General features: G+C 47.3%; 1 protein-coding gene across 7 annotated transcripts in view; it reads right to left on the reverse strand.

The window, feature by feature from the left end:
- Nucleotides 1-1,502: 1,502 nt before the first annotated feature.
- WDTC1 (WD and tetratricopeptide repeats 1) overlaps nucleotides 1,503-24,981 on the reverse strand; it is a 380,833-nt gene continuing 357,354 nt past the window's right edge. For all 7 annotated transcript variants that reach the window (XM_078682616.1, XM_078682614.1, XM_078682619.1 and 4 more), the window contains exon 16: nucleotides 1,503-5,372. In XM_078682616.1, the coding sequence (XP_078538742.1) occupies nucleotides 5,175-5,372 (198 nt within the window). In that variant the 3' untranslated portion in view covers nucleotides 1,503-5,174. The remainder of the gene's footprint in view (nucleotides 5,373-24,981) is intronic.

Consider the following 24,981-nt stretch of genomic DNA (forward strand, 5'->3'; position numbering starts at 1 on the left):
TACTGGCACAGGATAAAATATAACCATATCTAACCCTATCCATGAGTGAACATGAGCAGTTTATTTTAACACGTTTTAGGTTAAATATCCTTTTTAGTTTCCCCGTCATGAATACCTGGTCACGTGATTTAATTAAATGCCCTTGTGATGACCTTTCTGAACAATCGGATATCCACATTTATTTTTTTGTAAATTTTATGTATTACCCCGGAGAAGATTGATTGTTCCCATTCTGAAGGAGATGGAAGTTAACCGCTGCCGCCCAACATTTCTTATATTGCAGAAATTAGATGTTATTCTGATTGTGGCATCTATTTCTGAATTTTTAAAAAATGTTTTTAGATAGCGTAAATCAATTTGTATTTAAGAATTTTAGATTTATATTTGTGTCGGTCCTCAATCATGTAATGTACTTTCTCTCTTTTTCTGTATCGCTGGTTAATGAAATTATGTGTGTACTTTTATGGTTATTTGCTTTTTAACCGAATAAAGTTATGACTTGACTTAACTTGAGGTGAAGTCAAAGCATGCGTCGACTTCTTTTTCTTCTTGTGTCTTTGAGACTTACACGAATGGCTCGATGACTTGGAGTGGGACGACTACCTTGGACTCCACAACAGCTTCCAGAACCTCCATGACTGAGACATCGAGAGTCGTGGCATAGAGCCACCAGAAGCTGGAGATCACTCTCTCAAGGCCTTCGGATACATGGTGCGGCAGGCCCTTGAGCCAGGCTCTCGTTCAAGAGACCGTAGGCAAACCGATAGATGTCAGTGACGGACCCACACAAGTGGGTCCGTCACCGACATCTATCAGTGACAGGCGCCACAGGGCTTAAAGCCAGCCTTCTTGTATGACATCAGGTGGTAAGACCTCAAAAAAGACTTCGACAAAACATCGAAAAAAGCATAGTCAAATAGGTAGCTATTCCTGGACGTGCGCTGGCTGGAGCGGAAAGAAAAGAACTGACGTCAGCGCACCTGGGTGGCACCTATTTGGGCACTGCGGACTTCACTTGCGGCGCGGACGGTACCAACAACGGCACGTGGAGCCGAACACCATCACTTACCAGAGTGCATGGGTACTGCCCAGAAAAATATTCTGGATCCAGTCTGATGCTTGAGGTAAGGAATCTCCTGCTAGAAGCCTGCTCAATAAATTCTGATGCCGGAGTATACTTCTCTAAAGAGGTATCCATGACCTGAAGTTTCCATTATAATTATGGTTTTAAGCAAAAAAATAAAAAATGTAGCAACAACTGCTCCAAAGTAATGTGGGACTGGAGAGTTGCATCCTTACAAGTCACAGTTTAAACTTCAAGCATTCACAATAGCAGTCAAAGGTGGGACAAGGGATCAGTGGAAGGGAAAGGAGAATGACACTCTTGCTCATAAGACCAAAACCAGAACGTGCTCCTCACTTTATCCACAATGATTTCCACCAATGGCCATTTTGTTGGCCCTACTGCGGATTTCAACATAAATGAAAGCAATCGAAACTGGTTTAAAACATTTTTATGCATTTTTATTGTCACCCAATTTTTGCAGGACAGTGCTTTCTCGATTTGCATCGATTATATGTTCAACACTTTACACCAAATACTTTTCAGTAAATCCTCTCTTCAAGAGAACACCCACCAACTGCAGAGAAGGGGGCGATGCTGGAAAAAATATATGTGATCACTCTGTTAAGGAATTCGATGGAGAGCTACAAAGAGCAGACAGGACTGCATCACCCATCTGCCCTATGGGAAGACATACACGCAAAGTCAATTTAAGGAAGATGGACTTGAAAGGCATCTTCACATGCTGTCAGTTTTGAGAATACCAGGTCCCCTGGTGTACAAATCTGAAAACAAAAAAAATCCTAAACGGCTACCACACACTTTGAGATCTTGTGCTGCAGCCAGATGGTGCCAGCCTCAAGTGGCCTAGTCACTAATCTCTCTGAAGAGAAGAATGCCACTAAGCCCTTCCAGCTTACACCATCATAACAACCTCTTTAGATGATGGACCAACTTGCTGCTACCCTATGTTCATTGTTCACCATCTTTTCCCCATTACTCCTCATAAGTAAAGAGGTCTTCAAATTCTACGGTCACAAGGCACAAGCTGCTGCGCAGCCCAGTTTCCAAAGCTTAAGCCCAGCACCTGTATCACCTTGCACAGTAGCACAGAGCTTCCCACTGCACTCAAAAGAAGGCTTTGTGGAGGGTGATTTTACTGTATTGTTCAGCCTTCGAATAACAAAACATGTACAAGGCTTGTTCATTGGACGGCATCACATGGCAGAATTCCCCAACCAAATTCTTAAGAAAAGAACTTCCTCTCTTCAAAGCTTGCACACATCATACACACCCTTGCAGCAACACATTACAAACGTCTTCTTAGGTCTATAGCTTTTTTTTGAGGGCTTAGACACAAACATCTAGGTCTTACTTGTAGCAGAGCTGCTTTGGGTGCCACATCTTCGCCGACCCCTTGTGGTGAATAGGGACAAATTACCCTGTAGGGAAAGTTCCCTATTCCCCGATAAACAAGTGTACCTCTTGCAGGAAAAAGAAAAAAGGGTCACAGAGTCACACTCAGTGTGTTGACTGGCTTTCATATTCCACTACTGCCCAGAAAAGACCTGATGAAAAAACATCCCTTTCTTGCAGGGGAGCAGCAAAGAGTTGTATTTTACGTTTGAGGCATTGTCTTTTCCACAGCCCTGCCACACCCGTTGACTGCATATCATTTCATGTCAGATTCAAGGACACATTTAAGCAACTCTGGCAAATGATGGTACCAAGTTCAGGAAAGTATCTCACAGTGTGTAAGTAGGTATCGAAGGTAGGAACTCACGGGTACTTTGACTGAAAATCTGAGGCCTTGATCAGGAAATCAACCAGTTTTCCTCGTTATCCCTTAAGCTCAACATCAATGTGGCCCATATCTTCCTGTGGCTAGGATTCCAATGAGTCTTACAAAATGGAGGAAGACTAATTCAAGAGTTCCAAAACTGAACTGATTCAAACTCAAATCACACAAGACAAAGCAGGGACCTTCTACAACTGTTCCTGCACCCAAACATTGGCAATCGCAGCATTCGGCTGTCTCGGAGCAGATAGTAGAGAAAGCTTAAACTACAGCAAGATACAGGAAGGCCAGGTTAGGAACAATTTAGCCCTTATGGTCTGAGAGCAGACAACGTTCTGGGAGGTGGTTTAAAAATCAGGCAGACTGTAGCAATGGCATTCGTATGCACTGAAAAATGTATACCACCACAGCTGAACACCTTCTGAGGATCCTAAGCGAGTGCATCTCAGAGAGCCTCTGAGCAGGAGTGTGCGTCCAAAATGAGAAGCTAAAGCACACTGTATATCACCTAACACCGCTTAGTCTGCTTCGTGGCAAAATAGCGAAGCTGGAGTATCCCAGATCAACCCAGTCTGGGAAACTGGTGCACTGGCTTTCATCACGATGCCTAATTGTGTTTGGCACCATCAAAAACAGAGCTACTGGCCAAAACATCTCAGAAATCAAAAGGGGAACCAATAGTGTTCAGGAGTCTCTCAAATGGAGGCGGACTACTCTCCACCAAGATAAAAGTGTAATGGGATGGTGTTACTGGGGAAACAGAGCCCATCATGCTCATCACACTCATAAGCAAGCCCTGAAACTGGAGAGTAGGTGAGAGAACTGGAAAGGTCGTACACTCCCCAGGGTGTTCCAGAAAAAAAAATGGAAGTTGTAATCCGATGAAAAACGTACCAAGTGGAATCGCGCCAACCAGAATAAATCATAGATCTCTCATATCGTTTCCAGTCTGCAGTGCTCCTGATGAAGGGTAAATGAAGTAAGCCAGCAATAGGGGTCGAAAGCAACAAGCCAGAGGAGGGGATAATAAGCAAGAGGCGAGGTGAACGGATAAGAGAAGAGAGTATCAAACAAGAGGAGAGAGTAACTACAAGAGAAGAAAAGAACAGGGAAGAGAAGAAAGAAAAAACAAAGAGGAGGAAACAAGAAAGGAGTGAGGAAGGTCCAAGAAAGGGATGAGAGGCAGAAAGGAGTAAGAAATTGACGGATAAGAGGAATAAGGAAGAGGAAATGAGAGGGACGAGGAATGGACAAGAGGAAGAAGCAACAGACAACAGGAATGTGAAATATGCAAGAGAAGAGACGATGAGAAATTGGAGAAAGGAATGAGGGCGAGAACACAAACAAGATAGACATACAAGCATAAGGAGGCAGACTGAAAATAGAGAAGAAAAACCTGGCGGGGGTGGAGGGGGGGTGAAAACATATGCTACAGGGAAGAGGAAAACGCATAAGGAGAGAAGCCGGACAAGAATAGAGAGGTACAGAAATCCCTCGCTGGAACCTTTAATTTAGAATGTCAGCGCAATATTTTGATAGCCTATCTTTTTTTGCTAGCAATATGGCTGAGGCTGTGAATACCTCAAGCTGCCTTCACTCCCCCTGAAACAGCAGGACCCTCATAGGGCACTCCACAATAAAAAGTCTACAGCAAAATGCAAGAGATGATTCAAGGCCTAAAAGAGTTATGGTCTCAGATTTCACAGGCGCTGAAACATTTGCTAAAGCACTGCAGCAAATCCAAAGAAGGCAAGGCAGGACTGCAGCAGGTGGAAAGACGGAGCAGAGATCGAACCTGTCCACAGATTCCTGGCCCCTCAAGGTTTCTTCCAGGAGCTGAGAATGGCGCCAATGAACGACTGAAGCATTTTTGAAGAGGACTAAAGCAGTATGTTATGCTGTGTAATCACATCTCAACCCTCTTTACATTACAGTTTAACTCTACTATTACCCATACAGAAAGGGCGCCATCTTGCTCTCTGTAGTAACAGCTTGGCACTGTGCTGCATAGACCAATGGATCCACCAGTGAGTTCAAGCAAGTTATTTGTGCCGCCTTTCGGTTCTGTAGTGCATGGAAAAGGCTTGGGGTACAAAAGTACAAAGAGGGCCTCCCAAATGGTGCAGGCGGAGAGTGAGGTGATAGGCATTTCCCTTCTGATGCCGTTGCTGCCCGCCTGGACTTCTAGCCACCTTGACTAACTGTGCATAGCATGAGGCAGTGCAGTCTCTTGGCACTGCCTGCCCATCCAGAGCTTATAAGAAGCAGCAGACTACAAATCTCCCACCGGCTCGATGGGTCGTCTGTTGGGATCTAGCTGGGCCGGCACTGCACTTGCCCCTCCGAGCTGTCTTCATCGTCCGAAGCCCCAGGCCCTCCACTGCTTAGTCCTGTGATCCGGTACCCCATATTCAGTAACATAACCTCTAGAGGGTCAGCGTTCATCCGTCGCTGGTTGGCCTGGGAAGCAGCCTCCATGTCCTCCACCACACGCCCGTTGACGTCTTCACTCTTTAAAGAAACAGGGGAATAGTTAATGCTTGCAGAAAGAGAACAGACATTTGCCAAAGGCATGTATCCCAAAGCACTACACAGGGAGTTATATTCACCTCGTAAGCTTGATTAGTCTGAGTTGTTAAATTAACTCCGAGTACAACAATATCTGATATTAAAACAACACCTTAAAAATAGATTTCAAAGAACGGTACATATCCAAGTAAAACTTAACATCTGAAAAGGGTCATCTTTGCTCAGCATTCCTTTTCAGGCAAAAAAATACCAACAGCTATGCGTGGCAAGGTGGTGAGGCATGATGACGCAATGCATACAATGGTGTTTCAAGATCATGCACTACATGTGGGCACAGTCCATCTCCTGAATTGTTTTCTTCATATTGGGTTCCATACTTCTGAAGGATAACAAGAGCCAAGTACCATATTGTGCCTACAGGGAGTCTGCAGGGTGCCTCTGACAAACCTGGCACTAGAAAAACTTTACAAAAGACAGCAGCACTGCTGACTTTGAAAAGCAAAGAAGGAATAGTTACTTGCTTGTAATCCTGGTTCTGCATCCTAGGAATCTTCAGTGAAGTAATACGTGTTAAAAGAATTACCGACTGCAAGCCGGGACCCCACACATCAACATATATACCAATAGAAAAGGTGAACCTTCAACATGCCCAAAATATCGCAGATTACCTTCCAAACCCCTACAAGGACATAGCTTTCTATATTTTACCTGTATATGGTACTAAAAGGCCCTTTCTCAAAACTACATTGCAACACTTATAACCTAAACAGCTGCCTACATATCTAAGCAATGAGGAAACATGCAGCCTGATAAGCTTGCAAGACAAAAAAGCCTTTACGGATCAGGGGCTTCAATTACTCATGAGGCCTCATTCTGGCAGTTGCCTCACATTGTTATTCTTTTTAAGTGAACAGTAAAGACTAGAATTAAATTGCAGATGTTATACTCGATACCAAAGAAAATAAAAAAGGGAGGAGGAAGGGTAGTTTAGGACTTCAACGAAGATTCCTACAATGCAGGACCAAGTAACTATCTCTTGTGCATCGGAAGGTCTTCATTGATAGTCATAATTGTTCAAATAGAATAGCACGTTAAAAGGTAACACCCCTTGTAGCTCTTGGGCATTGGAATAAAAACTGTATGTAATTAGGGAAGCTAAAAGTAATTTAAATATTGTGTTAAACAAAAAGTTTCTTCGTAGTAGCTTGACCAACACTAGAGTAAGATTTAGATTCAGAATCAAGACAAGTGCCTTCTGAAAGTATGGACAGATTTTCAAGTGGCGATCTTGCAAATGTCTTTAAGGGAAGTCCATGTCCAGGAGTTCTGGAAACCACACCCTTCTGGCCCAATCTGGGGCCACCAGGATGACTTTGGCCCGGTTGGTTTTGATCCTTCAGGACTTGAGCCATGAGGGGTAGAGGCAGAAAGGCACATGATCTGGGCATAAGGAACCTCAGAAGAAGACTTATTTGGAACTCTAGCGTGCAAAAACGCCAACATTACATGTTCTCAGCGGTTGCAAAAAGATCGAGCCAGGGATCCCAGCTACACTGGAAAACACCATATTCTACCTTAGAGTGCAACTGCCATTCATGATCCGCTAGGCAGTGGCAATGGAGTTTATCTGCCCTAGCGTTTAGAGATCCCCAGGGTCAATCAATGAATCTTTATTGTATGATTACTAAAAACCATTGAAACTATAAAACAATATAACAAATTATACTATATGATAAGACTACATTTATTAAATACACTTTGATAAAACTATAATGGCTGAGTTGCTTAAAGTTGGAGCCCTTATATGTGTGGCAACTTGTAGCGACCCATATATGTCAGGTTTTACAAGCGATCTGTTAAAAAGAGAGAGTTATTTAAAAGTTTTAAGATTAGTGCATTTGTGAAGTTTCAGATAGTGCTGGCATTCGGACGCTGCATAGCTCCAGGTAGCTGAGACGAGCAGGTACTGATTGTGTTAGGCCCTGGTGCCAAGGCGGATGACACTTAGGTGAATTGTAAGGTGGCCCTACCAAGTGTCTGCAAGTTGGAGATAAAAAATGAGGCCGCGCATGAACAAACAGTTGGCATACCGGGGGATGGATGAGGGAGGCTTGGGGATTCCCAACCTCCATCAATACTTTCAGGCGACACACCTGAGATGCATGGTGGAATGGTTTCGGCCGAATCAGAGAAGAGATGGCTCTTCCAAGATAGGAACAAACAAAAAATATGAAAGATAGGGCCATGGCCCAAACCTCTTTATGGAAGGTACCATTCCTTCGTCGTCCGCACAGACCACGCTACCTTCAGAACTCTCCCGTCACGCGCACCGTATTAAAAGTGTGGGACTCGGTTGCTACCAGACGAGGGCTCACGACCTTCCCTTCACCGCTCTCTCCTTTATTGGACAATCCCGATTTCCCTCCAGGCACTGCTCCCCGCTCGTTCCCACAATGGCGCCCCTCCAGCTGTAGATCAGCGGCTCACCTCTTCGACTTAACGGGCTTTCTCCCACTTGCCGAGCTGTCTCGCGGGTACGATATTCCTTCACCACAGCTTTTTCAATATTTTCAGCTCAGACACTGGATCCTGCAGCCGGAGACTAGCCCCTTAGTTGGGAGGCCTATGACCGAGTTCGAGAAATGGCTGGTCACGAAAGATTCGGATCGAGGCCTCATTACAGACCTCTACAAGATGCTCGCTCCTCCCCTGGATGCGCACCACACTGGAGGGCAGAGAAGATGGGAGGGGGAATTAGGGAGAACTTTGACATCCCGGGAATGGCGGTCGGTCTACTACAGAGCCACCCACACGACTAGGAATACAGCAGGCAGAGAGCCGGCTGTGAAACTGGCCACGTATTGGTACCTTACACCTGCTAGACTTCACAGGGGCAACCCAGCACGAAGCGCGTCCTGCCGGAGGGGATGCGGGAAAATGGGCACTCTAACCCATCTCTTATGGGATTGCATAGAAGTTAAGGAGTATTGGACAGCAGTCCTTAATGATATTGATAACTCCCTAGAAAACTGAAATCCCACGATTTCCCGCTTACACCATCTTAGGACTCCTGAATGCACTTACATTTCCCTTGAAGTCCGTCAGGGGGAGGCAAATGGGTATTGCAATACAGGCCGCCTCCCAGCACATTTTATCCCTGTGGGGGACTCAGGTTAGGCCCACTAACACGGGCTGGTTGCACAAATTATGGTTTACACTGGGGATGGAACGAATCCAAGCCACACTCACCCAGACTACATCCACATTCCACACGGTTTGGCAGCCACTGCTCACACTTCTCTCTCTCAGGAGTTTAATGAAATTACGTGCCCGAGATACCTCTGTCTGCTGCGCCTGACAGACCCAAATCATGCCACCACAGAATCTGAGAATTAATCACGGTGATCACACCGTCCCAGAGGTGACACCCTTTCACGGGAATCGGCACACTGGTTGGAGAAGGGGGAGTTTTGGGGGGAGGGGGGTTTGTTTTTACTACGTTTAATTCTTTGGCTTCATGGACGATTACTACTAGGGTCCACGGCACATTCGCACATCATCTCAACTGAAGAACGTCGAGACCATGCAACATTAGCGAGGCATGTGCTGGGCCCTGTGGAGCAACTTTTCGGACATGTTATTTACTTTATAATGTGGCAACTACAGTGTATTGTACTATACATGTCTTTCCGTGAAACCAATAAAATACATTTAAACATAAAAAGGCGAGAACTATCAGTGTCATGTCCATTACAGATTGCTGGACATCTTCAGAGAAGTCTGTAGACCTCATTAAGGCATGCTCCAAAAGTATCACACTTGTGTCCATTGCTCGAAGCAAGCAGTCAGTTGTGTCGAGTCCAGTTCATATAACCAATTTTGACACATTTTAGCATCCTGTATAGTTTGGGCTAAAGACGCCCTCAGGACTTCTGGACCTACTGGAAGGATTGCACACTGCATCCCATAAAGCATCATTGACGCAATCTACAAGGCAGTTGTCACAGCCTGAGCACCAGGCAAGACTAGCCGATGAAAACATGTAGATGCCAAAATTGTATGTGCTTAGACTTACATTCAAGAGGAGTTGTGGGAAAGACATTAGGGTTGACACTGCTGGCGGACCCTTGGACCAGCAGACTCTTAGGTGAAAGGTATTGTGTCAAAAAGTCAGGATCACATCGGGTCATTCTGTTGCGATAAGCTATCAGTTTATTAACTGCCGGCCCAGAACATGGCTTTGCCCAAGTGCATTAGATAGTATTTGTTAAGGTATCATTAAACCGCAGTAGAGGTTCAGTAGGTGACTGGCCAGGCTGAATAACCGTAATCCTGACATTAGTTTTGACCTCCATGCATGGAGCAGCAGGTGAAGGAGACCTCTGCAGCCTGTCTCATGACCACAGCAAAAGAGACATTCTCCTCAGTGGCAGGACCACAGGAGACACAAACCAAGTGTATGGTGAAGAGCCCAGGCCACTGGCAAACAAGAGTTCAGCATACCAATTGTCTGCATCATATTGATAGGCAAATTCGTTCCCCGCATCATAGTTGGAATCTGATCCAAAGGTCAGGTATGAACTCTGTTGCGCGGTAAGGGCAAATTATTGGAGTCAGAAGGACTGGCTATAGACTGGCCCCCATGGCATTGGGGCATGGCCTCTGTCAAGTTGAAGCTGGCTCGAAGTCTGAGACTACGATAGGTAATGGCTCCTCTTCTAGGACTAGTGGCATCGGCACCAGAATTAATGAGAAATGAACCGGTGCAGAGAATAGCACCAGAACCGAAGTCTGTCCCAAAGCTACAGCGGAACCGGATGTGTGTTCTGGAGGCACAGTTGGCACAGAGAGCGAAGATGTTTGCATGATCCTGACTGGAGGCCACTCAAGAATATTGATACTTGAATGATGAATGGGATGTTCAAGACAACACCACATTAACACACCACACCATTCAACCAAGTCTACACTGATCCTGTACAATTTCAACAAAACACCATACCGGTGTACGCTTTACAACCTTACAAGAACTTTGTTACAGACTATGAATTGCGGTCATTAAAAAAAAAAAGTACTATGAAAATTATAATTGATTTTGAACTGTCGATGATTTCCACTATAAACAAACTATAGTGTAGTACACACATTCAGGGATATTGGTTTCCATTTTTCACTAGGAATTTGGTGAAAAATACAAAAAACATCCTTAGCACCGGATTATAAGGCAGATAAACTTCAAATCGAACTAAAAAAGTTAACAGCATTAGCTTTGTACCCCCTGAATGTGTGGATGGTTTCTACACTGCAGTCACTGTTCTATAACCAAAAATGAATAGAACTTTGCACCATTGTTAAATTATTTTGAACAAAACTGGATTGGTCTGTATATGCTGCAATGTTGCAGACTGACCCAGAAAGTTGTGTAGCATCAGGACCAAACGTATGCGCTGTCCCTAGGGCCCATAGCATACCTTGTGGCGATCAGTCACAGGCATCTGTTTGCAACAGTCCCATCAAGGTTTACACCCTGTAGTGTTGGATGGTGACATTGTCCCTTGCATACTGGAAATAGAAATACATGAGAAAAATGCTTTTCAGCGAGGAGTAAGCTCGGATCCAGCGCCTTATTTCGCGAAAAGACAGATTCTGATGTCCGTGAGCCTAGGTGGCGCATATTTCCTTCCCTGCTCATCACTTGAGGAGTGGAATGATGTCAGAGCGTGCACAACAACACGTACCAGCACACTTAAGTTTCCAGATTCAGTTTAAGGTCTAGGGGAATATTCACGTTGTGAGGAATCTGCGGTAAGAAGTATCCATCAAAAATAGCTGGAAAGGCCCGATATGTAGTCTTCCATTCAGGACAATACAAATGCAGGAAGCCTAGGACTCTTGCAGGGAAGAGATCTGTTGAGCTGATGGATTGGAAGCAATCCGAAGGCGCTGATATTTCTCCCAGATTAAAAACTCTTCACCAAAATAAACACTTTCCTTGCACTATTTCAAAGATGCCTTGGGAACTTAAAAGAGGGATGTTACTGACTCCTGGGCGATTCTCGGTCACCCAGACTGAGTAAAAGAAACTTTGCTGTCCAAAAGTCCTACCCCACTTCTTGGGACTGTAAGCCTTATGTTATGTTGTCATTTTTATTGCGCACAGATGCTCCAGCTAAGGAGCGTCCTGGCGCAGGGAATGGTGGACACAACACAACACTAAAAGAAAGGAAAAGTGAAGGAGATAGGGATTAAAACAGGAGGGTTTTCAGGGCCCTACGGAATACTAATAAATCCTCTAACAGGCGGATTTCTAAAGGAAGAGCATTCCAGAGGATCGCGGCTCTCACGCGAAAGGAACGACCGCCCATCCGGCTAAGTCGGAAATGCGGGACAACCGCAAGGGATTGGCCGAGAGATCTGAGAGGGCGAGTCGGAACATAGGAAGATACAAGATTGTTAAGTATCTCTGGTGCCGACCCTTTTAAGATTTTAAAGGTAAGGCTGAGAGCTTTAAAGTGAATTCTGCTTTTGATCGGTAGCCAATGTAAGGACCGTAGAGTATTAGAAGTAGGACAGGTCCGTGGCAAACCGACCACTGCCCTCGCAGCCGCGTTCTGTACCCGTTGTAAGCGAAGGATCTCCGATTGGTTAGCTCCCAGTAGGAGCGAGCTGGCGTAGTCCAATCGGGAGATAATCGTCGCTTGGATGACCAGCTGTCTTGTCGGAGCATCAAAAAATTTGAGCACCGGCCTTAGCCCACGTAGGACACCAAAACAACCTGCAGCCACTCTCTTAGTATGAGTCGTAAAGCAGAGAGTATGATCTAGCCACACTCCCAGGTTTCTGAGTTCCAACACTGGTGAGGGGGCCGGCCCCAGCTCAGGCGGCCACCAACTGTCCCCCCAGCAGTCCGCATCTCTTCCAATGATCATCACCTCAGTTTTTTTCGCGTTCAGCTGGAGACAGTTGTTATTCATCCAGCTGGCCACCTCTCTCAGCCCATTTTGGAACCTGAGGGCATCCCGTTCGGCATCCCCGCTGATCGTAACCGCTAGCTGCGTGTCGTCGGCATATGAGACCATGGTTAGGCCCTACTGCCTGGCGACATCAGCCAGCGGCTGCACGTATAGGTTGAAAAGCGTGGGACTCAGCGAGGAGCCCTGAGGCACCCCCAGGTCCAACGGATGGTATTTGGACTGAAAAGGAGGGGTGGCAACGCAGAAGGAGCGATCGCTAAGGAAGGAGCGGAACCACTGCAGAGCAGAGCCACAGATGCCAATGCCCTCCAAGCGGTGTAGAAGGATGCGATGAGACACGGTGTCAAAGGCAGCGCTAAGGTCTAATAGAATAAGCGCTGCCGTTTGACCCGCATCCAACACAGTCCGCAGATGTTCTACCATTGCCAGAAGGGCCGTTTCCGTGCTGTGACCAGCACGGAACCCATTCTGCATGGGATCGAGGACATTGGCCCGGGTCATATGCTCAGCGAGGGCCAAGTTGACATGGGCCTCCATGACTTTGGCCGGCCAGGGAAGCAAGGAGATAGGGCGGTAGTTTTCTGGTTTTAAAGGATCCAGAGATGGTTTTTTCAGGATCGGGGAAACCACCGCTTGCTTCCACTTGGCAGGAACGATACCTGAGGTCAAGGAGAGGTTAATCAGCGAGCACACTGTCGTGCGCCCCTGAAAGGAGGGGTCTCTAAAAAGGGCAGATCTTAGAGGGTCCGCAGGAGAACCAGATTTTACTCGCTGTGCCCACTTGACAAACTCATCCCCGGAGAGAATGGGGAGAGAGTGCAATGCCGGACAACTACGGGGGCCATTCAGGGGAATCGGAGGCAGCGTCATACTAGGGAACGACTGATAGATGTTCTTGACTTTGTCCAAGAAAAAAACGGCTAGAGTCTCACAGTGGGAAATGGAACCGGCCAATAGTCAGCCAATAGTCTAGAAAAGGGTAGACAAATATTCCTTGATGTTGAATGTGGACTGCCACTACTGCTTTGCATTATGAAAGTCTGAAGAGAGGACAGCAAACCAAACATACTGGTAATGTGTTGTTCTTACGGATGTATGATTTAACTACTGCCTAAACCACTAATTGCTTAACCACGAAGGCTAAACAACGAGCAATGCCAAACAACTATGTCGTAAACAACGAGTTCCTAAACCACGAAAACATTTTTTATTGCTCATTACCCATTTACACAACTATGTTCTTGCCCATCACATTAACCACCAGCACACACTGGCAGAAGCCAGAGCATTCCCTGCACGCTATTTACCCTGTTTCCCCTGGCCAACGTGCTGCCAAGCTGGAAGGATGTAGGCAGTCTGCATCCCCGTGCTCGTTAGAGCCCACCAGCCTGGAGGCTGCAATGCCAAGTAAATCATGCCAGGGGCGAGAAGCATATCAGGTCAGGGGGAGCAGAAGGGTGAAACCCTGTCCCCAAACATCATGTCACATTGTAACCACCGTAGCATGCTTTCCGCGCGGACACCCTGTCACCACACATCACCGAATTCTAACTACCTAAATAAGCGTGTGCCACCGGCAGGATGAAGGCAGGCTGGTACATTCCTCTGTTTGTCCCAAAATTGTATGCGTTTCACTTCCCCGATGGCTCTTTCCCCTAGGGGGAAGTGAGGTATTCAATGAGAGGCTCACCGTGTAACAGAGCTGGAGAAGTCAGGGGCGGAGTCGTGTCCGTCTCCTGCTTTGAAAAAAACAGCTTCGCGGCCAGCCACAATTCCGTCTCTCTCCGTGTGGGGGAGAGACCTCGTTAAAGCTACAGGTGTCTTCCACGCAGGAGAGGCCTGTTAGAGCACCATTTGCACCCTCTGCGGTGTCCGTGTCAACTATTTCCTATGTCAGTATAATTGTATTTGTGACGCCTCGGGCTCTATGGAGGTGCTCTCTCCTAGAGTGCCGTGCGACTGGCTGTTTAGGAGTAGGAAGGGCTGGGGTGTCTAATGGACGGGGGAGGGTATTAGAAACATGAGACGGGTTGGTCAGCATCAGTCGTAATAATAGTATGCATTTTTTTTGCAGTTTTATATAGCGCAAACTTTACCCAGGACATTAGCGCGCTTTACATGAGCACTGGGTTACATAATAAGAGGTCAGATACATTTTTAGTTCTGAGTTACAGAAAAAACTATTGTGAGTTTATAGTGGCAGTACATTCCGCCCGTAGTTTACCTGTGGTCGCTTTATTGTCACTTTATTCCCCATCTCCGGGAAATTGGATTTGTGACTCCTCGGGCATGGTGCCCGAACAGAGACGCACTTTGGAAACTTCTCTCCCTACGCCTATTTGCTAGCATTTACCTCATTAAAATCACGTCAGAGCCCGCATGCAGACGTGGTTTATGTAAGTCGTTGTTAAGGACGCCGTTGTTAAGGATGTCGTGGTTAACTGATCGGTCGTAGTTCGGGATTCGTGGATCCAGTCATTCGTTAATCAAACTTCGTTGTTAAGGATGTTTACCGTTCTTACTACAAATCTCAGTTACTTCCTGTGCTTCTTTGCTACTGGAATGTAAAAGCAGAGGCTTGTCAATCTGCAGCACACACAATCTTCTTGCCTGAAGTGGGGGGAAAGTTGATGAAGGACTGGCACAACGTGTCCCTTTTGGAGTACTTGTTGCCTCTTCATATATCCAGTATTGGTTCCTTCTGTTTTTTTTCTGACCCATAAAATATTTTGAATAGATGCCTTATCCTCAGTGAGGAGCAGGGACTGGCCATATTGGATGTATCCTCAGCAACAAGAGGGGATGGTTAGTTGGAATTTTGAGACTGGCTTTGTTTGAATAGGGAGTGGAGAAGCCTTGAAAAGTAGAGTATAACCATCTCTTACAATAGTCAGTACCTACTTGTCTTTCATGATTTTCCTCACTCCTCCAGATGATACTATCCCTCCCCTACAGGAGTGGGCTAATGGAGGGGAAGGGGGTAAAGCCACTGGCAACCTCTAGAGAGCTACTGTCCGGAAGAGGTGGCTGGTTGCGAATAACCTCTCCTTTGATAAGGGCATCTTTGATCTTGTTGATCTTATGGCTAATGTTGCTGCAGATACCACCAACCACTATTAGCTTAGGTTTTTAGCTTCACTTTTCTTTTTTGGTGTGCTGACTAAACAATAAAGAACCACAAAATGAAAGGTTGCAAATTTTCAGTTGAATGTCAGTTGTCAAGGTGGTCAAGTGCAACCAGAAAACAAAGTTACTTACCTTTGGTATTGATCTTTCTGTTAGATGCTCCTTCTGCAAATTCCTCACCTGAATAATGCTGCGTCAGACTGTACCTAGAAAATTCAAGGCTCTAAAACGACAGGAAAAAGTAAAAACAAAAATGGAGATTGCGGGGGCAAGAGGACATCTGTGAGGACATTGGTTTATACATTCACAGTGGTTAGTGGGAAATCCAGCACAACTGCAGACTTTTTCACCACAAGTGGAAAGTCTGAAGAAAGAACAGTCTCCAGCTCGGGAGATGTATCCAAACCAGTGACAGAGAATAATCCCTCCAAACAAGCCAGTTGTTTCACGTCCTCTCCAAATCCAAAGAGATTAAGAGGGTCACAATCTGAGCCGAAGAGTCCTTTATTCCTGATGGTACTCTTCTTTCAAGAGGCTTTGGGCATCCTCTGACCATAGATTGCTCACATTTTGGAGTTTCCCCTGGCACCACACTGATTCCAGAAACGTTGAAAAGGCTTGCCTGTACTTGGTGATCAAGTTGGAGCCATACAAGCAACACCCCTAGGGACCAGTGTCAGTTTCACATCTATTCTTCCAGCCAGGAGACAATGCTGTCTAGAGTGGCAATATATGCCTTGGGGAGAGGGGTTGGCCTAACGGCTAAGGCGCTCGACCTCGGAAACTTGGTTCGAGTCTCGGTAACGACGCCAAAAACCCCCTGTGATTCTGGGCAAATCACTTAATCTCCCCGTGCCTAAAATGAAAGTGTGTCCTCATGTAACGTAACTGGTGCTATGTAAAGCGCTCTGATAACTGATTTAGTTCGGTTCTAGTTCGCGCTATATAAAACTCTGCAAAAAAAAAAAATAAATATGCACTGCACTCAACTAAGATTGGACATTATTAGTAGACCTAAAACCATTCCTCAGAATGGGAAAATGGACTTGATTGGTGACGAGTCTGCAGTTAGACTGAGAATCCACCAAGAAAGAACTTCTTACTTACCGGTTATTCCCATTCTCCAGTATTGAAATCTTTCATAGATTCACATGCTTGAATCATATCGTCAAACTGGGAATCTCACGGTAGCATAGAAAGCAGTACGTATCAATAGAATAGGCTGTAAAGGGAATGCAAGGTTCAGCTTAATAGCCTACTTATGTCCTTTTTAAAAAAGGACCAAAGTTTAACAATGACGAATCAGGCGACAGCACCCTTAGAATACTCCCAACAGGCATCTTCCCTCTGATTTTCGCAGCACTAGTGGGATTGTCCTTACTGGATAAGAAGGAGAGCCTCAGAGGGGAGGAGGGCACCTTACTGGAAAAGGTGCAAAAGTACAGCTTGACCCACGGCTGTATCAGAGATCTGCGTCAAATCCAGAAAATAGTGCTGGGTGAAAGTGTGCCTGCTCTTCCAGGTTGCAGCACAGCATATACTTTCGTGGGGCACACCAGCAAATAAAGTCGCCATTGTAGAAAATGCTCTCGTAGAGTGCCCTTTAGTGTTTTGACTTAAAGGCCTGCCTCCCTTAGAATGAAAGAACTGGATGGCTGTTGAAATCCATCTTGCTATGGTGGGCTTGAACACTGGTCCACCTTTGTTATTGTTGCCATAGGCCACAAAAAGTTAATCAGTAGTATAAATATGCTTTGTTCGATGTAATTAAAACTCTCAACATCTATAGGTATCAAGAGTATGAAGATTTGTTTCCGCTGGTGTTTGAGGACTGGGAAAGAAAATCTTTGTCATAACTGGTTGATTGAGATGAAAATCGGTGGGAACCTTTAGTATGAACTTGGGATTGATCCAAAGAGTTACCATGGCGTCTTTGAATTGTAAGAAAGGTTTCTTAATAGTGAACACTTTGAGCTTACTTACTCCTCTAGCAGAAGTAAGAGCTAGTAGCAATGCCACTTTCCAGGTAAGGAACTTCATTCTTCCAGCCCTATAGATAAGCTCAAATGGACGTTTAATCAGTTGGGATAGTATGGTTTTAAGCTGCCATGCAGGAGGTGATGACTTTATTGGAGGATAAGCTCTGAAGAGTCCTTTAAGGAATTGGACAATTACTCTAATACCACAAGGAAGGAGATACCAAAGATCGCCTGTACCTTGAAATAGCAGTCAGATGCACTTTAAAAAATGAATACACTAGATTGGACTTGGCTAGAGCTGGCAAATATGGCAATACTTGTTTGGGAGGCGATGTGATAGGATGTACGTTAGACTTCTCACACCAAAGACAAAACCGTTTCCATTTGAAGTGATATGTTTTTGTTAGCAGCATCAGCTCTGGCCTTTGTAAGAATAGTCCTACAATCCTCTGGAATGGCTAGGTGCTGAAGCTCATGCGACTCAGGAGCCAGGCTGATCAATTCAGAGAACTCGGGTCTGGATGAAGGACCTGCTGTTTGCTCATCGACAAGTCTACAAAGGGCTTGAATTGAATGTGGTTGTCCTCAGACATGAGGAACTCCGTAAACTAGTGTTGTCTGGGCCATCATGGAGCGATGAGTACTAATTGGCATGGATCCCTTTTAATTTTCCTGAGAACCCTGGGAATAAGTGGGATCATATATTCCGGACCATTGCATCAAAAGGGAATTCCCCAAGAAACCCTTCGGAGGGTATCTGCTGGCATAAAACCATAATTTTGTGTTCTCTCGGGATGCGCAGAGATTCAGTTTGGGCTTGCCCCCATCGCTGAAATATGACATTCAGGACCAGCTGGTTCAGTTCCCCTTCATGACAACTTTGGCTCGTTCTGCTCAAGGTGACTGCTAGACCATTTTGCACTCGTGGGAAATGTACTTCCCTTACGGTCACTTGATGACGTAGGGCCTAGTGCCAGATAGTTTGAGTATCTTGAGACAGAATCCTGGCCCTTGTACCTCCCTGTTTGTTGAGGTAATGCATACTCGTTGTGTTGTCTGTTCTTATTAACACAGAGGACCCCTGAATCCCCTGCAAGAAAGCCTGAAGAGCCAGCAAGATTGCTCTGAGCTCGAGGAAGTTTATATGCATCATGGAGTCCACTTGGAGTCCTGAATTTGTAGGTCTTGCAAGTGAGCTCCTCACCCTTATAGAGAAGTGTTAGACCTGTCTGGATTTTTTTGCGTAGTCCCTCCTCATTATTCTTTATTTTGTCCCCTTTTTGCCCCTCATTCCCTTAATATTTTTGTGTCTACTACTTTTTATAGGTGTTGGTCAAGGGGATAGGTGTTCTTTTCCCCCCCCATAATCTTTTACCTCAGGCCCAGAGGCCTGTTTTGACAGGGAAAGTTGGAGCCACAAAATGGTGGCTACCAACTGCCCTAACTGCCAAGTCCAGAACTCACCCATAGACCAGCATAGGGCATTCCAGAACCTTCTGGTCCATTCTGGACCACTGAAGGGCAGCCTATAAAAGGCGGAATGCGGGGCAGCCATTTTGTCTACCTGTGGAAGTCAGCTGGAGGACAGGTTGTAGCTAAGGGTGGGAAAAGGTTAGACTTAGGGTTGACCTCCTGGACTGGGAAGCTGCCTATTTGGTCCAACCCACTACTCCCCTTTTAGTTACTTGTCTTGGCCCCGCTGTCAGAAGTTACTGGAGACCCTGGGCGCCTAGCTTGCCCCTTGTCTAAATTGTACAGGGGAAGCCTTCAGGAGAAGGAGACTGCAGCGCTGCGGTGTGCAGTCCTCTGCCCAGCATAAAGATTCCAGAGACTGGTAAATTGTTCTAGACTGTCCCCTAATTTATAAACCCCTGGAGCGTTATCTCTCACCTGCTGTGGTGGAGCGCCACTGAGGAGAGTAGCAGAAGCCAGGAGAAAACGGGCTGTTCCGCCCTTCCAAACCCCCAATCCGGTGCTGGGCGAGCGGCGCCGTTGTGGAGCTATATTTGAGTGCCCTGAGGTGAGGAGCGGACCCGGGGAAGCCTTTGACAATTTCCGAGTGGGCGGAGGAGGAGAGCAGCGTCGGACGAACAGCGCGGTCTCAGGCGGTGAGACACTCATCACTCGCGCATGCTCAGTGGCGCCGCCGGGCTCCGTGAGGCGGAGCCGGATCAGTGAAGGCGGATGCGGCAGCTGAGGAGCGAGGAGCGCTTCGCGTATGCCCCCGAGAGTAGCGCGTCCCCGGCCAGCGTGAGGAGCGGAGGAGGAAAGCCGGGAGGTCTACGGCAGTAGTGGTAATCAAGAGCTTCTCTCCCCTGCTCAAGCGCCCTACAAGTGAGGCTGGCGCGAGCGGGAGGAGAGGCGTGAGGAACTTAACAGTGGCTGAAGAAAGTTGGGGAAATCATCCTGATTAAGCGCTGGTATCACGCAGTGGAGAGCTGAGGGGCCCAGGGGCTGGTGTATCTCGCCAGCGCGTGGCTCTCTTTGGTCTTGCTCTCTGTCCCTCCCTCACCCTCTGGTGCAGCCAGACTACCACTGCCTGGTAGGAAACAAGTAAGGAGGTGTTCAGAAGGGGGAGAGTGACGCTAGTGCTTAACTCGAGAATAACTTATGCACTGATCAGTTCCACAGTTGTGCAGCCTACAGTGGGGAGGAACTTTAGGAAACCCTCAGTGACTGTGTGCTGGAAGGAGGAGGTTACTGGAACTGTGGGAAACAAGTATAGTGCGCTATATATTAGCCCCCTGCAACTACTTCTGGGGCTTAATTAAATGCTGAGTTAAGTGGATCTATCCCCATTGCATTCAAATAGATAGAAGAAGACCTGTAATGTTTCCATGCAAATGAAAGTGTTGCTCTGATCTGATTAGGAGCTGTTCTTTCCAAATCTTAAAGTAATGCTGTGTTTAGTGGTGATATAAAGTAAGCTGAGTACAGTCATTATCTAGCTGAGTTATAAAAGAGTAAGAGTTATCTGCCAGTTGTCTAAGTGAAGTGTCTATACTATAAATGCTGGTAGTTAATATGATCTAGAGTTGAGAAATATTCCTGCTTAATTCCACACAAACTGAAATGTAATTTAATTGTGAATCCTAAAAGTAAAAATACAAAGAAATTATTTTTATAAACCAGAACGTATTTTTACAACACATTGGTGTAGTGTCCTTTTTAAGTGCTATTGCGTGGATTTACTTTTGGGTGGTCTGCAACCTTCGCACTGTGCCTCTAGATTTGCTTGTCTTACCCCTAGGCCAGGCTACCCTAGGTGACCTGGCATCTCAGGTTCTAACATTTGGTGCCTAGCGGTGGGATCCTGACTTGGTTGCAGCTACTCACTAGTAATTCAACGCAATACACTAACCTACACCAGGAGTTTTCTCCTTGCGGCCCTCCTAATTTAAATTTTGTTTTTTCTAAATTTATTTCTGGTGGTGGGTGGAGGTTAACCTCAGGTCACTTCTTGGTTTTCTCCTGTGAGTGATTTTATTCCATGGCAAAGATGGAGTTGAATTTTAAAGAGCTGGAAGCCAATACTGTGGCCCAACTTAGAGATTGGTGTCAGCATCAAGGGGTATTTTTTAATAAAGGTGCCAAGAAAGGAGAATTGCTGACAAGCATAAGGGCATGGGTGGAAGCTCATTTAAGGGAGGAACCAGAAACTGAAGAGGGTGACGGGGACACTGTCACTGAGGCTGCATTGTTGAACCAAGTGGGAAGTGGGAATCTGCTGACAGGTCCCAGGATACCTTCAAGGGCAAGCAGCAGCGTCTCAGACAGGGGTTTAACTGAAGCCGAGCTAGAAGATAGGAGGGAGGAGAGGAGAATGAAGTTGGAATTAGCTAGGATGGATATGGAAAGGGAGGAAAGGAGGTTAGCTCATGAGCGAACCATCAAGGAGATGGACCTACAAGCCGTACTAAGAAGGTCTCCCAATCCTGATAATGGTGGCAGCGAAAATAAAGTGAACACCAGGGAATCCAGACCCTATTTACCCAAAGATGTCATTGCTAGTTACACCCCCAGGTGATGACATTGCCAAATGGTTGGCCGCCTACGAAGTTTCTTTAAGGGCTCACGGGATCTTAGAAACTCACTGGGGAGGTGGGCTGTATAAATACATGCCACCTGCTGGCAGAGACACCTTGTTGGCTCTGGAGCAGGATGAGCAAACCCACTACCCTGCAATGAAGGTGGCACTGGTGAAAAAGTTTGGACTTACCCCTGAAAGGTACAGACAGAAATTCAGGGGAAGTCACAAAATGAGTACCCAGAATTGGGTAGACTTTTTAGACTACGCCAAGAAAGCTTTGGAGGGTTGGGTCAAGGGCAGCGAGGTGAAAGACTATGAGGGGCTGTACAATCTATTTTTGAAAGAACACCTCCTCGAGAAATGTTTTCCCGAGTTGCGCCAACACCTGGTGGACAGCAAGCTGACCGATCCCCGGAAGCTTGCAGAGGAGGCGGACACTTGGGCAAGTACCCGGGTGTCCTCAAAGGGGACTGGAGGGGATTCTCAAAAAGCCGGACAGGGTGCCCCCCAGAAGAAAGAGGGAGGAGATAAAAAGAAGGAGTTCTCCAAAGGTCCCCAAAATAATTCCAAGGTAAGGGAGCAGGTTTCACCCCTAGGGCAAACCCGCCCAGAAACCCTAATCCTGGCCAAAGCCAGCAGCCAAGGGTTCCCCACTGTTTTGAATGTGGTGGTGTTGGACATTATAAGGGAGATGTCAGATGCCCAAAGAGACCACCCCCTCCCACCGGAGGAAAGTCACCGGGAGTAGCTAGTGTAGCGCTCGGGGAGGAGTTGCCCTTAGATAAGGGGGGTGAGTGGGCGGGTGTCACCTTAGTGTCCCTGGGAGAGCAGGAGATGGTACCAAAGATCCAGGTGCCCCCAAATACTACAAAGTATGGGCAATGGGTTACCATCAATGGCCAAAGAGGGGAGGCTCTGAGAGATACAGGAGCCAGTATGACTATGGTGAGAAGTCAACTGGTGTCTCCAGGGCAGGTTGTTCCTAATGTACTCCACCCCGCCGCGATGGCTGACGGCAGAATGAGCCACTATCCAGTGGCTGAGGTTCCCTTTGAGTGGGAAGGGGTTGCAGGTTCACTTCGAGTTGCCGTAAGCCCTGCCGTGCCAGTTGATTGTCTGTTGGGGAATGACATGGAGCACAACACTTGGAGAGAGGTGGAATACCGGACGCATTCTGCGATGCTGGGTACACCTGACTGGGCCTGTGTAAGCACACGGTCTGCGACTGCCCAGAGAGGGAGTTCGCCTGGGTTGGAGCCTGGAACAATGGCCCAACCCGCTGCCAAAAAGGGACAGAAACGGAGACAGGGACAGCCTGCTTCGGCTTCCACACCCCATGGGACAGATCGGCCACCTGCGGTGGTAGGCCAGGAGTCCATGGAGGGGGGAGTAGACTCTCTGGAGGATTTACCCATCCCGGCTGAATGGCATGTGGAGGGAGGTCCTACCAGAGAGGAATTCTGTAAGGGGCAGAGGGAGTGCCCTACCCTTGAGGGACTGAGGCGTCAGGCTGAAGCCCAGGCAGCAGGTGATGCTACGGGACACCACCATATTTACTGGGAGGATGGCCTCCTCTACAGTGAACCTAAGGTACCTCTACCTGGCTCATCAAGGGCCTTGGTGGTCCCGCAGCAATACCAAGCCTTTCTGCTGGAATTGGCTCATGCGATACCACTGGCAGGACACTTAGGCCAGGACAAGACCTTTGCACGGCTTGTCCTCCACTTCTACTGGCCTCAGATGAAAGTGGCGTCCAACACATACTGTAGGACATGTGTATCCTGCCAGGCTAGTGGGAAAACAGGGGTGAAGCTAAAGGCTCCCCTGGAACCACTTCCTGTCGTTAGCACCCCCTTTGAGAGGGTGGGCATCGACATTGTGGGGCCATTGGATCCACCAACAACAGCTGGTCAAAGGTTCATCCTGGTTCTGGTGGATCATGCCACACGGTACCCAGAGGCCATCCCTCTGAGGACTGTTACTGCACCTGTGGTGGCTAGGGCCCTGATGGGAATCTTTACCCGGGTAGGATTTCCCAAGGAGGTTGTGTCTGACAGGGGGACCAACTTCCTGTCCGCTTACATGCGGACCATGTGGAAGGAGTGTGGGGTGACCTACCGGTTCACCACTCCTTATCACCCCCAGTCCAATGGACTGGTTGAGAGGTTTAATAAGACCCTGAAGGGCATGATAAGAAGTCTGCCGGAGAGCTTACGGAGGAAGTGGGACGTCCTCCTACCTTGCTTGCTGTTCTCCTACAGAGAGGTGCCGCAGAAAGGAGTGGGCTTCAGCCCTTTCGAATTGTTGTATGGGCACCCTGTGCGTGGGCCTCTCAGCCTGGTGAAGGATGGATGGGAGAAGTCTCCCAGAAAACCTCCCCAGGATGTGGTGAGCTACATGCTGGCCTTCAGAAGCCAGATGGCCAAGTTGTGGAAGCAGGCTGCTGACAACTTGGAGGCCAGTCAGGCAGTCATGAAGGAATGGTACGACCAAAATGCTCACCCGGTGGAGTTGGAGCCTGGCCAGAAAGTATGGGTGATGGAACCTGGAGAGCTAAGTGCCCTTCAGGATCGTTGGACAGGCCCATTTGAGGTGTTGGAGAAGAAGGGTAAGGCCACTTACTTGGTGGATCTTAAGACCCCGCGGCAGCCTTTACGGGTGCTGCATGCCTATCGCCTCAAACCCCATCATGAGGGCCAGAGGTCATCCTGATGTTGGTGACTGATGGTGCTGAGGAAGCAGAAAGCGAGCCTCTCCCAGATCTCTTTTCATATCAAGAGAAGGATGGGTCGGTGGAGGGAGTGATTCTCTCCCCATCCCTAACTCCTGAGCAGCGAGAGGATTGCCGCCAGGTATTGGGGCAGTACTCTTCGCTGTTCTCCCTTGTCCCGGGAAGAACCCACCTGTGTACCCATGATGTGGACACAGGAGACAGCCCCCCAGTGAAATCCAAGACCTATAGGCTGTCGGACAAGGTGAAGGCTAGCATCCATGGCGAGGTTGCCAAGATGCTGGAGCTAGGAGTGATAGAACCTTGGTCCAGTCCGGGGGTGCTAGTCCCAAAAGCCGCCCCACCGGGCACCACACCAGAACTGAGGTTCTGTGTGGATTACCGAGGACTGAACTCAGTTACAAAGACTGATGCTCATCCAATCCCTAGGGCGGATGAGTTAATTGACCGGCTAGGAGCTGCCCAATACCTAAGTACCTTTGACCTCACTTCAGGGTACTGGCAGATCTCCTTGACAGAGGGAGCAAAGGAAAGGTCAGCCTTCTCCACGCCTGAGGGACGCTTCCAGTTCTGTGTGATGCCCTTTGGGCTCAAGAACGCCCCTGCCACATTTCAGCGACTGGTGAACCAGGTCCTCTCTGGAATGGAGAGCTTCTCTGCTGCTTACCTGGATGACATTGCCGTCTTCAGTAGCAGTTGGGAGGACCATTTGCAACATTTGCAAGCCGTTCTCCAGGCCCTGAAACAAGCT

The sequence above is a fragment of the Lissotriton helveticus genome, chromosome 3_1 (assembly GCF_964261635.1).
Source record: "Lissotriton helveticus chromosome 3_1, aLisHel1.1, whole genome shotgun sequence".
Taxonomy (NCBI): Eukaryota; Metazoa; Chordata; class Amphibia; order Caudata; family Salamandridae; genus Lissotriton; species Lissotriton helveticus.